Below are 12,607 nucleotides of genomic sequence, written 5' to 3' on the forward strand. Positions count from 1 at the left end.
TTTTAGTCCATGGAGGATTTTTTTTTCCAGGGTGGCTAAAACCATTTTTTTGGTGTTTTATTAGCTGTATCTTGACTACCTCCTACAAACTGAATGACAGTTTAGGGTTATTAAATGTATTCTTGCACATATTTTTATCCATTGTTAACCCTGACTAAATGCATGTGAGGGCACAGAATTCCCCCCTTTACCCCTCCATTGTTGCCCATATTTGTTAAAGAAATTATTCCCCTTGACGTTTGTTTAGGCTGTACTTTGATAAAATGCTGTCTATGGTCCACTTTCTTAGCTTGGCATTCAGCAGACTCTTATAGATTTATTTCTCTTTGCATTATCTTATCTTCCTTTCTAGCATACTTGGGCTTCCTTTTCATATTTTAAGTTACATTTTGGGGCATAGACAGATCACCTTAGTAATTGTATACTGGAGCATTGCAGTGTTCTAAAGATAATTTTGCAAGCCTTTGGCATATACTTAACCCCACTAACTGTCTAAAGATGAGTATATATTTTCGTTTTCGTGTTGTCTGTGAATAAGCAAAAAGGACAGATTAAGTGCTGGAAGTGATTTCAGGCTTACAGAAACTTTCTTGAGGTCTATGGGACAGTGACAATTTCTGCAGGAATGTAAATCTGGCCTTGAATCTAGAAGGTGGCTCACTTGATGAGGAAATTAATGAGGATTTTTTTCTTTGTATTTCCAATTTAAAGCCAAGTGTATACACTTGAGCCTTTAAAAAAAGATGTAGATGTAAAGGAGGCATCAGAACTGCAAATATTTCAGTTTTCCCAGTTTGAGGGGAGAATTTTTTTAAAAGCAGGAACATTTAATTTAAGCTTCCTAATTTATTTCAGTGTCTACCATTTTCTAAAAACAGGACTGTATTTTCAGTGAAGTATTTGTCATTAGGTGCTTTCAGTTAGATATATCAACACATTGGCTTATGGGGATTGTAAAAGTGTGGAATCTAATGTAGGGCTGGCAGATGAAGTTAGTCTTTAAAAAAAACTTATGTTCAGTATCCCTCACCCTCAAAAAAAAAAAACGAACCAACTTTTATAGTAGGGTTAATGAAAACCCATAACCATGAAGGATTAGCTAGCTCATAGTGATTTAAACTATTAGTTAAAATGTATCAGCCTAATAAAAAGTTATTTTAAACCCATTTTATAAAGCATATTGCTTTTTAAAAAACTAATGTAATGACTCTGTCAGCCTATAATTAAGAATATGCTTTGCCTGGCATCCCTGTAGAAACAGCTAATGGCCAGATACAACCTTAACATACTCAGAACATCTTTCCAACTATCCTAAAGTAAGAAATGTCCCAGTTTTCTAGTTTTATATACTGTTAAAAAAATTTCTGCCAATTACTCTTTGATTTCAGTAGATTGGAATTACTGAATGTAGATTTCAATCAAGGTATTTTAGGAGAATTTTTCAGTTATTCATGGACATATACACACTCATTGTCACATTTTTTTCTGTGTGAGTTATCATAACATTTTGTGTATATTTGCTGAACACTGGAATTTGACACAACATTGTAAAATGATTATAAATCAATAAAAAATGTTTAAAAAAAGGTATTTTAGGAGAAGTTATCATTAGTTTATGGCCAATATTTAAATGAGAGTTTCAGAATGTATATGATCCTTGTTACACTAATTTTATTCAGAATTGTATCATTGTATAATATCGGTACTTATAAACCAGACTTAATAGCCAAAAGCAAACAAAAACACCCAAACAATGTAATAAGGAAAAGATGAGGAAAAACAAAATGAAAAACAAAACAATTTGTATTGATACTAATATTGATGACTGGCTCTAAATGTACTTTTATAAAGTTACATTTATAAATGTATTTTGAGGTTTAATCATAAAGAAAAATTCAATTTGGGGCCGTGTTTTATGGTAACATCTATAGAGAATTAGAAATTAATATATTTTTCTCTGGATTGAGAGAAAACTGAGAATTCTTAATTTATTGGGACTTTTGATGTTATTATAAGACGAGAAATACATGTTAAATACATGAAAATCCTAATTATAGAATTATAGGAGAAAAAGGGTTTAGAAGGTTCATTCTGTCGGTTGCTGATGACTATTAAATTAATATCATCATAGTTATTAAACATCATCATATCATGACATAGTTATTAAAGCTATATCATTCTGAATTTTGACCTGGAAGAGGAAAATGGGTTTAAAAGGGCCATAGAACATAGGACTATAATAGTGGACATAGGGGGCCTAGTTAGTTACTGTAACTGTCCAAGTGGGAGATGATTTAGATTGTACCAGACATGTATGTATGTGAAAATATGTGTGTGTGCACTCACCTGTGCATAAAGAGTGAGAGGGACAGAGAGAATGTGTATTCCTTGAAGGGAAAATGAGCGAATTTCAGGCATGCCGCATATTTGAAGCATATACTTGCAATTTACTTGGTGACTGAAAGCTTCATGTACAATTGTTTAATGTTTACTCTTATGATATTTTGCGGGAGGGAAGGATAACACAGAAAGGTATAAGCAGAAAAAAGTGAAAACTAGCCTATACTTTCGACAACCATTAGATAATGACTATTAGCATTTTGGTGTATTTGCCTCTCATTTTTTTCTATGAATATAGTTTTATTTTGGGAAGATCTTACTGTATATAAATTTACATGTCAAGCACTGTGAAAGGTCTGAGATTTTTCCTATTGACATGCTAGCAGGTTAGCCTGCCTCAGTTTCACGGATACAAGCAGATGAACAGAGACTCTTGGCTTTAGAGGCAAAGGACTTTGTTGCTCAAGGTGCAGAGAACAGCTTCAGCATATTTATGTCAGTTCCCCTTTCCTCAAGTCCCACAGAGGCAAGGCACGTGGGCCAGGTGAATAGCAGCACATGCAGTGGGTTACAGTAAAGGAGAGCAACCCTGAGCTTAGGGAACTTGAATCTTTTATAATGGGCAACAACACGTCTTCCCTCTGCTCTGGAAGGAGACACTATTATACAGGGCAATAAGCATGTCTACCCTTTGATCCTAAGGGAGACACTATGTCTATCTTCCAAGGCTACTCATTATACAAACATTCTTGGGAAACTGTGAGAAAAGAAGATAGTGCCTTTGCTTATAGAATGTGCAGAAATACAAGACTCATGGACTCTCTCAATAAACAGAAGTCTTTTTATTTATCATTACATTTTTTATCAGCATTTTAAATGGCTGGATATAGCTGTAAAGAGTAAATTGTAGGGATATAGCATACTATACTATCAACTCCTAATTTTTCTAATAATGATCTTTTAGGTTGTTTCCATCAAAAAGCTTCAGCTTGACCTTGTGTAGAAATATGCAGTAGCTATGAATGGCCAACATGTCTATTGTCTCAAGATGTTATCCAGGAGACGGGCTCTGTGAAGCTGAATATTAATGCTGTTGTTTGTAGTCCAGCCTGCACTGGTTTTCTTCTGGAAAGCAGAGATATTTCCTGACATTTCTGCTGCTCACATGTCTGACTGAATCTCAGACAGAAGCTCCTACTACCTGACATTTAGTGAGGCCCAGAAAAGTCCATATAAATCCCTGCAGTGAAAAGGGGAAAAAAAATTCTGAGAATCAAATAATGGCTATCTTCTCCAAACATCTGGACAGGGCCTGGTCTGGTGATAAGGATTAAAGAAAGGCAAAACAGGATCATGACCAGGTTCTACTCCTGGGGTTTGTATGCAAGAAAGTACCCAGTATGGAGGCTTTCCTGGGGCTACAGGGTTTTCTAAATTATCTAGGATATTGCTGTAGTGACACAAATGGTTGGGACAAAGCTTTCTCAGGGGGAAGGGGAACTAAATGAAACATACCAGAAGAGCCATTTCCTAGTCAATAATGGTCTCAGAAAATTCCAGGTTAAAATATGTGACAGATGTTGCTGGAAATTTAGACTGTAAAATGGGAGGAAGCAACTGTAATACTTATCTGAGTATTGATCAGCGATTAATCAGCAGTCAAAGCATTGTAATTTTATTTTGAATGAGAGGAAGAGTTATCCAGTGGTGTCTTTAAAGGTTTTTGAAAAGTATAAAGTGAACTTATTTATTTCTTGAACACACATTTTTGGCACCTGCTATGTTCTCAGTGCTCTTCTAGAAGCTGGAGAATTGGTGGTGCCCAAGACAAATGAAGTTCTGAGTCAGGGAGTGTTAAGTCTAGAAAACAAATAAATAATACCTTATGATTCTTTCAAATAGTAAAGAGTTCTATGAAAAAGCAGTGTAATGTGATAGGCCAGTTGTTTGGGCACGAGGTGGAAGCTGGGAGGACACTGCCAGGGAGAGCGGCTGGAGAGGGCTTTTCTGAGCAGAGACACGAAGGATGCTGTGTGAGGCAAAGGCATTCCAGTCCAGCTGTAGGGAATGGCAAAGGCAAAGCTTATGAGGTGAGAACAAGTGTAACATTTTCAAGCACTAGAAAAGAGATCAAGAGCAAAATGTGCTGTAGCCTAATGATTGAGGAGGGAGCAAGGGAACAAGATTACCTCAGAGAGGTGGTCAAGGCCAGCTGATGTCTTGATTTGCAGGTATCAGGAAAGGGTCTGGATTTGAAGTCTAATGGGTGATGCAATGGACTTTTCATGCAGCAGAATGGTGGAATTTGAGTTTACAATGTTTTATAAAATTACTTTGATCTCCGTACCAGGAAGACAAGTGGGTGAGCTACACAGGTAGATGCTGGTGGTTGGGAGAAGTTTGGTACCAGTAGAACAGTTTAGATAAGGGATGTATTTTAAAATTAAATCTACTGAAGTTGTCAGTGGTTTGGCTCTGAGTGGAAGGAAGGAAATCACGAATGACTTCTAAGTATGGAGCTTGGGCTACTTAGTGGATGGTGGGGCAATTACTGAGATAAGGAATATGGAGGAAGGAGTAGTTTTTGGTGGAATGGCAGAGGAGCATTACTCATTCCATTGAAAATGGAAAGGAAACCATAGTAAATATCTCTGCATGCCTTTCTTCAAAAGAAAATCTAGTATGAAAATACAATGCTTGATATTGAAGTTGCTGCTCAGTTTTGTTGCTTTTTCTTGGAGTACCTAGAACATTACGTGGGTGATGGAAGGATGGGCAGATGGATGACTGACTGGTTGGATAAATGTGTAGCTGTCTTAGAAAGGAATGTTCAGATTGACTCTCCATTTATCATATGCAGCTCTATCTACGAAGCCATCGAAAAATCCGTGCCTCAGAGGACACAGTATGTGGGTCTCAGGGATTCCGACCCAAACTACCTTGTCCAATGTGAGAATCATGGAAGTAGTTTTTCTTAAACATTATCCATAATTCCTCCCCATGATAGAATACTTCATGGGTCATTTCAACTATGAATGCTGATTTTTTTTCACTTTATAAAAATCATCACAATAATCTTTATTTTACCAGGCAGGAAGCACTGCTTGCAGCAATCAGTGAAAAAGATGCAAACATTGCCTTGCTGGAATTGTCTGCCTCCAAAAAGAAAAAGACACAGGAAGAAGTTATGGCCCTCAAGCGGGAAAAAGATCGACTGGTGCATCAGTTAAAGCAGCAGGTGGGGCCTCATGCACGAAAGGTGTGTTTTGCTGGTCTGGGGCCTTGGGTGCTTTCTCTGGGTTTAGCTTCTCTTCATCTTGCCATGTCCATCCTGCAAGCTCAAGCAGCTAAAATCAGGTAGGAGTGAAATGTCCTGACTTGTTGCTGAAACATCATTTTATTACTTTTCTGTGCTTATGTGCATGTGCTTGGGCTTATGTGGTTTGCAATCAGTGCTGTTTTCCTTTCTTTTGTGTTAGCATCATCCCTCCAGAAATAGCTCTCAGCTCTCTTCCTTCCAGTGGACTTTGTATGACTTATGACTAAGTCCTAGAAAGTACTAATTAAATTCTGGGTACCTTCTTTCTCATTGGACCTGTTACCTTCTGTCTTGCTCACTTTCTGGCCCTGCGATAACTCCCATCATCCAGTTCTTTTGATTTCTTTCTCTCCATACCTTCAACTTTGATTCTTAAACTATTTCCCCCAGGACTTTCTGGTCCCCTATGCTTGGAGACTGCTAGACTGTGCTTGGAGACTTTCCTAGTCATTGTTTAGTCAGATATTTTTTTATCACCTGTTTACCCCATTATCCTGGTTTTTCCTCCTTTCTAGGCCACTGTATTTCTTCTGAGAGAAAAGAAAGGAGGGACAAAATCCTAACTTGTGCAGAAAATTCTTTGCTTTCTGGAGGGTTTTCTAGAAGTGGCTTAAATAGAAATATTTACACCTGAAGCATATTGCAAAATCATCCCTGAAATCTTCAGACATTATTTCTTCTCTGTATACAGCCTGAGGGCTTTTGGAATCAATGGTTAAAGATACTAGATTCTAGTTTCTTTATAAAACCCATTCAGCAGATAATGGCTTAATGGTCTGTGGTCTCACGGGGTGGCTGCCACATCTTAGCTAGGGCCACCTGTGGCTCTGAAGCTCTCTAAATGCCACTCAGTACCATGTGAAGTGCGTCCATATTGATTCCAGCCCCCAGGACTGGCTCTCTGCCTGCTAGGGTGATCTGGGCTGAGCACAGTGTGCGAGATGAGTGGCAGGGAAGCCCAAAGGGATAAGCTCTCTCTCCTCACAATTGGGCCAACCCTTTCTCTCCTCAGGAAGGAAAAGGTATCCTTCGGCCCTGACCCAGAGTCTAATTCTCATGGGGCTGCCTTGCTGTGAGAGAGAAAGAGACAGACCACCGCTACACCTGGGTGTCCTGTCCTGCAGAGGGAGGGTCCCAGTCACTGCTGGACATGGGGGTCATTCCACAGAGCAGCATGCCTTGCTAGTGCTAGCCCTAGGGGTTGGGAGCTGCTTACATCTGACCTCTTTGTCTGGGGCTGTGCATCTTCTACACTGGTTTTTCCACCCACTTGGCCAAGAAAGTTAAGACAAGCCTTCTTTGCTTTCTCCTAATTCCTTTCTTATGTGCCCTCTACCCTCCCCTCCTGCACCTAACCATTATAGCTTTCTCCCACAGGTTTATAGACCTAGGAAACAGCCCCTGAGCTCGAATATACCATGCACTTGTGATGCTGGCTACAGTCCAGATATTACGGCCAAGTACCACGGGTCCAGCTACGATGCATATATGATCCAAAGGTCTCAGGTCAGTTAGCTGCTAAGGAGACACTCATCCCCACCATTGGGGTAGGAGTGCATAAGAGCTACATCACATCTTGACCTTCAGCTCTTTTGATGATTTCCAGTTTTCAGTGGCCACAAAGTCTGGGATCATAGATGTTAGCACTATATCTTGATTTGTATTGCAATTTCGTGTATTACGTATTTGCCAGTGGTTCCAGTCTTGGTGGCCACCTTATAGGGCCAGCTTTTCTGAAATAGCCTGGCACTGCTGTAAAGGCAAGGTTACCAGAGGCTTTACTGTTAGGCCCAGTGCATTAAATTTTTCTTTTTGTCTCTTAGACACTCTGCTTCCCAAATCTCCCTCTACTTTTCCCAGTAAGGAATTTTTTAAGGCTGTTTTTTTCTTTTTTTTCTCAGCATCATGAAAATGCACTCCTGGATTCCAGGAAGGATTGAGTGTAGCCCTTCAATTTGCTCCTGGGAAACAGTACAAAGCCTTCATTATTCACAACAGGCTTGGTTTTGGGTATCATGGGGCACATTTGGGAAACCCCAGCCATGCAGAGTTAGGCTCCTGCCTGGGCTAAAACAAGATCTGAAGGGCTGTTGTGGAAAAAGAGGCAGCAAAAAGGGGGAGGATGGGCTCCTTTCCATTACTTAAGTTTGAAATTCTTCCCCCACACCTTACTGGCCACAGAGCAAGAAAAAGAATGTGCATTTAGGTATCTTTGTTGCAGATAATAATGATCCTAAGAATGATGACCAATTTGCCTATAAAAGCAAGCCCTTTTATTGAGAGTTTACTTTGTGCCAAAATGTGAATCCAGTGTACTCAAGGATTTTGTCCCACAGTTTTCACAGAAGCCCTGTGATGTGAGTGCCAAGATGACCTCCTCTTTCTAGGGAGCATAGCTGAGACTCAGAGTATGGAATAACCAGCCCAAGACACACAACTTGTAAGTGATAGAGTTCAGGTTTTGTATAGTCCACCTGAGTCCACAGATACCCCACTAGGTTCAGGAAGGAATTCAGAGTGACAAGCAGATGGGTATTCCAGAGATTGTGAGGTCCTCTTATATATCTTTGTATACCTGAAATAGATGCCAAAATACTCATTTAAAAAATGTTCCCCAGTCATTCACAAAGAGGGGGTTCTGCCTAGAGCTCTTGTCTTAGGATGTTTGATCACATCATCAACTACTAGTCCTCTTGAGGTCTCATCATGTGCATGGATCTACGGGCTTTATGTACATTAACTTGTCAACTCCCACCAAAACAGAAGTGCTGATGCTCTTACAGAGAAGGAACCAGAGGTCCAGAGAGGCTGGGTACCCTGCTCAGGCTTCATAGCTAGACATACCATGATACTTAAAGAAAACTTTTGCCACATAACCTTAAGTGGATTTTGCAGATACCATCTGGAGTTGGACTGCTTAGATTGAATTTTGTTTCTTGCACTTGTTAGCTGAGTGATCATGAGCAAGATACTAAACCCCCCTGAGCCTCAGTTTCCTGACTTGTAAATTGGGCTAATAACCTAATTCAAAGGGTTGTTGTGAGGTGTAATGTATATAAAGTGATTTGCACATACCTGACACATAATATGTGCTATATATGTGTGACCTGCCATTACTACTGCTGCTACTAATTGATTTCATCACCACCAACACTCATAGGCAGTTTGATTTTGATTTTATCTTTGCTATTTTTCACACACCTTGGAGTCACAGCTCATTGAGAACATACTGTTGAACTGTGGGAGAAAGAGCAGGCAGATGTTGGCAGTGAAGCCTTCCTGGTCCTCCCACCCCTAAAGCCTAAGCACTTGGGGAGCAGTGAACAGACATTTCAGGAATTCTAGACCCCAGTTCCCAGTCTGCACTGAACTGGCCCACAGCACTTATTAAATTTGCTTGATTTGTTTGCACAGCCCACATAGACATCAGTCAGAGAGGATATCCCTGGGAGGGCAAGTCCCAGACCTCAATTATCATCACCTGCATGACTGCCTTGGCAGAACAGAGCTCTTTTAGGCATCCAGGCCAATGGGAGGGGATGGTCACGGATCTGGGTGTTCACCTGCCTAATGTTCTGCAAGGATTTGAGGCAAATGAGCTCATGAGAGATGCTACCCTCTTCACACTGCCCTTTGAACTCATCTCATGCAGGTGTCTCTGCCCATAGCATTTCCAGTGACCAAACACAAGTACTGGGTTAATAATCCCCATAGTTATTGCACTTTGCCAAATACATAGTAGGAACTCAGTAAATATTTGTTATGTGAATGAATGCATGATTTCCACATGCCAGGTCTATGCCAAATGTTTTATATATACATTAAGTTTACAAACATTATCTCACTTTTTCCTCACAATCAACCAACTATCCAACATATTGCATACCTACTATGAGCCAGGCTCTCTGCTAGGTACTGGGGCTTCATCCACAACAGATATTTTACATATAATATCTGTAATCCCTTCCTTATGGAGCTTACTTTTTAAATTAGAGGGGGTAGAGAGAAAGATAATAAACAATGAACATAATAAATAGTTACATGGTAGGAAAAATATAGACTAGAATAAGGGCAACAGGCATGCCAGGTTAAGACTAAGGGGCTGGTGACACTGTAAAATAGGGTAGACAGGATGGGCCTCATTGGGAAGAAGACATTTGAACAAAGACTTGAAGGAAATGAGAGAGTAAGCCTTGTGGATATCTGGGGGGAGAGTATTCTGGCAGAGTCAGCCAGTGCAAAATCATTGAGGCAGGAGAGTACTGGTGTCTTTGGGAACAGCAGTGAGCACAGTGTGACTAGAGTGATCAAGGAGGTGAAAAGGCTAGCAGTCAGAGTAATGGGGTGATGTGGGCTGTGTAGGACTCTTGTGTGGGATCTGCTCCAAGTGAGATATCCTGGAGCAGAAATTCCCCGCAGTTAGGAAACAGAATACACCAATCATGCGGCCTCAGAACAGGGATGACTCCTTCCAGACCACTCAGAGTGCCCTGTTTAAGGCTACTCTATTGAGCCTACTCTTCGAATCCCCTGGCCAGCCTCTAAGGAGTCCCAGTGCTTAGTCTGCATTTTAAAAAAAGCATTGGCACTCCACTGGAGCTACAGAAAAGAACTAATGCCAGAATTTGCTTGTCATGGCTAATGAGGTTTTCAAATAGAGTAGGAACAGGGCCCTTTGACAAAATGCCCTCCCTGACCTGGCAGTCACAATAACATATCATTTAAGTCTAAATCTCATACTCTCTTTGCTGTAAGGAGCTAGGCAGGTGGACATTAGCCACCTCCATGCCATTGGCCTCCTCAGGGTGGTGGCTATGCCTGGGAGAAGTGCAGCCAGCCTCCAGGACAAGCCAGAGGTTCTCAAATCTCAGTAATCAGAAGTATGATCTTTTCTAAAGATAAATCTCATGCTCATCACCCTGTAGCTCTTACTGGTGAAAAACCTTCCTTGGCTTCCCTTGCTGGTGGGATAAAGACAAATTTAAACTGATGTGCTCTCTACCTTATACATGCAATTCCCTTTGCCTGGAACACATTTCCCTCTTTTCCTCACCTAGTTAACACCTACTGGTTCATTCAGTTTCAGTCCAATATCACTTTTTCAGGGAGGCCTTCTGGGACTTTCTCATTTGAGTCAGATATTGGCACTCTTGTAGCACATGTACATCGTTTAATTGCACTGTGGAACACATGCAATTTTGCATCTGTTTTGGTGATTATTTGAATAGTAACTATCTGCCCTGCTAGTTAATGAACTCCGTGAGGGACTGAGAATGTGGCTCCATGACTTTTTTTGTTGACCATTTATCTCCTGGCCTAACGCAATTGTTAGCACGTGGTAGGCATTCAGCAAATACTTGTTGAGTGTATGAATGAGTGAATTTACAGGGAAGTTTATTAAAAAAAAAAAAGACACATCATTGACAATCATGACTTTAGACAGACTTAGCATCATAATTCTTTTCACCCTAATATTACAGGCAGCCACCACCAAGTTACAGGAGTTGGTAGAAAACATGAGATCTGTTTGCTGAATGATGACCAAAAAATGGTACTATGTTCTTTCTTGCCATGTTGCAAGACACTTTGCAGAGATGCCTTTTCCCATACTTGAATTATTTGCAATGGTGTTCATTTTGAATCTTTTCCTTCCAGTCTCTTCACAGTATCCTATTTTAGATCCCCTCCAATTTGGGAGGTTCTTCTTGAATTAAATGCCACTGAGTTTCCAGATTTGGCAGATACTACTTGCTGTTATGAAGGAAGTCCCTCCATTTCATCCCTGAAAACTTCTGGGTGTCTCATAAAATAATTTGCCTAGAAATACCTAAACTCCTGTTAAACATCTGTCAAGGGAGCCAGAGAAGGTGATATAAAATGAGTTCAGAAATTCCAACTATGCTTAACAACAAAAGAATCTTTATGACACTCTTCAGGTGTTGACATTTGGGTTGATGCTAGGCTGAGTACAGTATAAAGGTAAGAGAGCTGTACAAATTAACTTTCTGTTACTTGTTGCTTAAAAAAGGATAAAGGATTAATCATGATTTGGTAGTAGATATATAAGTCTATCCAACTTTTGTATTTTTCCCAATTCCGTTTCTTCACAAGCACACACCTCTGATTCCTTTACTCCACCTCTTTTTTAAAAAAAAAAAAAAAATCTGCCTTCCAGATTTTTGCAGTTTGGGGAAAGAGTCTCAATTGGGAATTTGTTAAGGTTTTTTAAAAACTTGTTTTTGTCCTTTCTCTAGGAATACTAGTTCTAAAAAATATTATTAAAATTAACCATCTTTCCTTCTTTTGTGTCTTGGATCCAATCCCCGCAACTCTTTTCCTCCACCCTTGAAGAAAGGACTGACATCAAAATAATTAATTCTGAAATCATTGGATTTTCCTGCTGCTAAAGGGTTTTTGAAGAAAGCTTAAAACTAAATCTTACCCCCTAAGCCTTATTCCCAAATGCTCCCCTGTGTGCTGAAGTAGTGAAATGCACATCCTTGATGAAAATTCCTTTTTAAAATGAGGGCCAGACACTATTGTTTAGTTAAAATTAGAACCAGCTTATTTCTCAGAACCAGTTAGAATGCTTTTGTGATCAGAGATAAATTGTGCTTGGTTTTCTTTTCCCTTTCCTACTGGTTCTGGGTATTGCTTTTGGTTACCAGGAAGCATACTGGTCAGTTGGGAACAGGAAGGCATTAAGACAAGAAGACTAGACCACTGATTCTCTGTGTTTTCCCCCAGAGCTTGCAGAGAAGAGAAGTTCTGTGTCCAGGTTAACATTCTGGAAGCTATTCCAGATCTGCACAGTATAACTGATTTGGGTAAAGTCTCCCCCTTCCCTATGTCCAGACCATGATAGAATTTTCTCCAAGAATTAGCCAAATAGGTTTGTCCAAGAATGGGAGAAGGCAGGCGCTGCCCTGGGAAGTGTTCGGAAGAGCT

At 40.0% G+C, this 12,607-nt stretch overlaps 1 protein-coding gene across 3 annotated transcripts in view; it reads left to right on the plus strand.

Moving 5' to 3' along the window:
• The window catches only part of ERC2 (ELKS/RAB6-interacting/CAST family member 2), an 875,964-nt gene that overhangs the window by 651,746 nt on the left and 211,611 nt on the right, over positions 1-12,607 (plus strand). For all 3 annotated transcript variants that reach the window (XR_012499973.1, XR_012499974.1, XM_074344641.1), the window contains exon 14: positions 5,431-5,578. Coding sequence is in view for 1 of the 3 variants with exons in the window: in XM_074344641.1 (XP_074200742.1) it covers positions 5,431-5,578 (148 nt within the window). In the remaining 2 variants the exon portion in view is untranslated. The remainder of the gene's footprint in view (positions 1-5,430; positions 5,579-12,607) is intronic.

The sequence above is a fragment of the Camelus bactrianus genome, chromosome 17, assembly GCF_048773025.1.
Source record: "Camelus bactrianus isolate YW-2024 breed Bactrian camel chromosome 17, ASM4877302v1, whole genome shotgun sequence".
Taxonomy (NCBI): Eukaryota; Metazoa; Chordata; class Mammalia; order Artiodactyla; family Camelidae; genus Camelus; species Camelus bactrianus.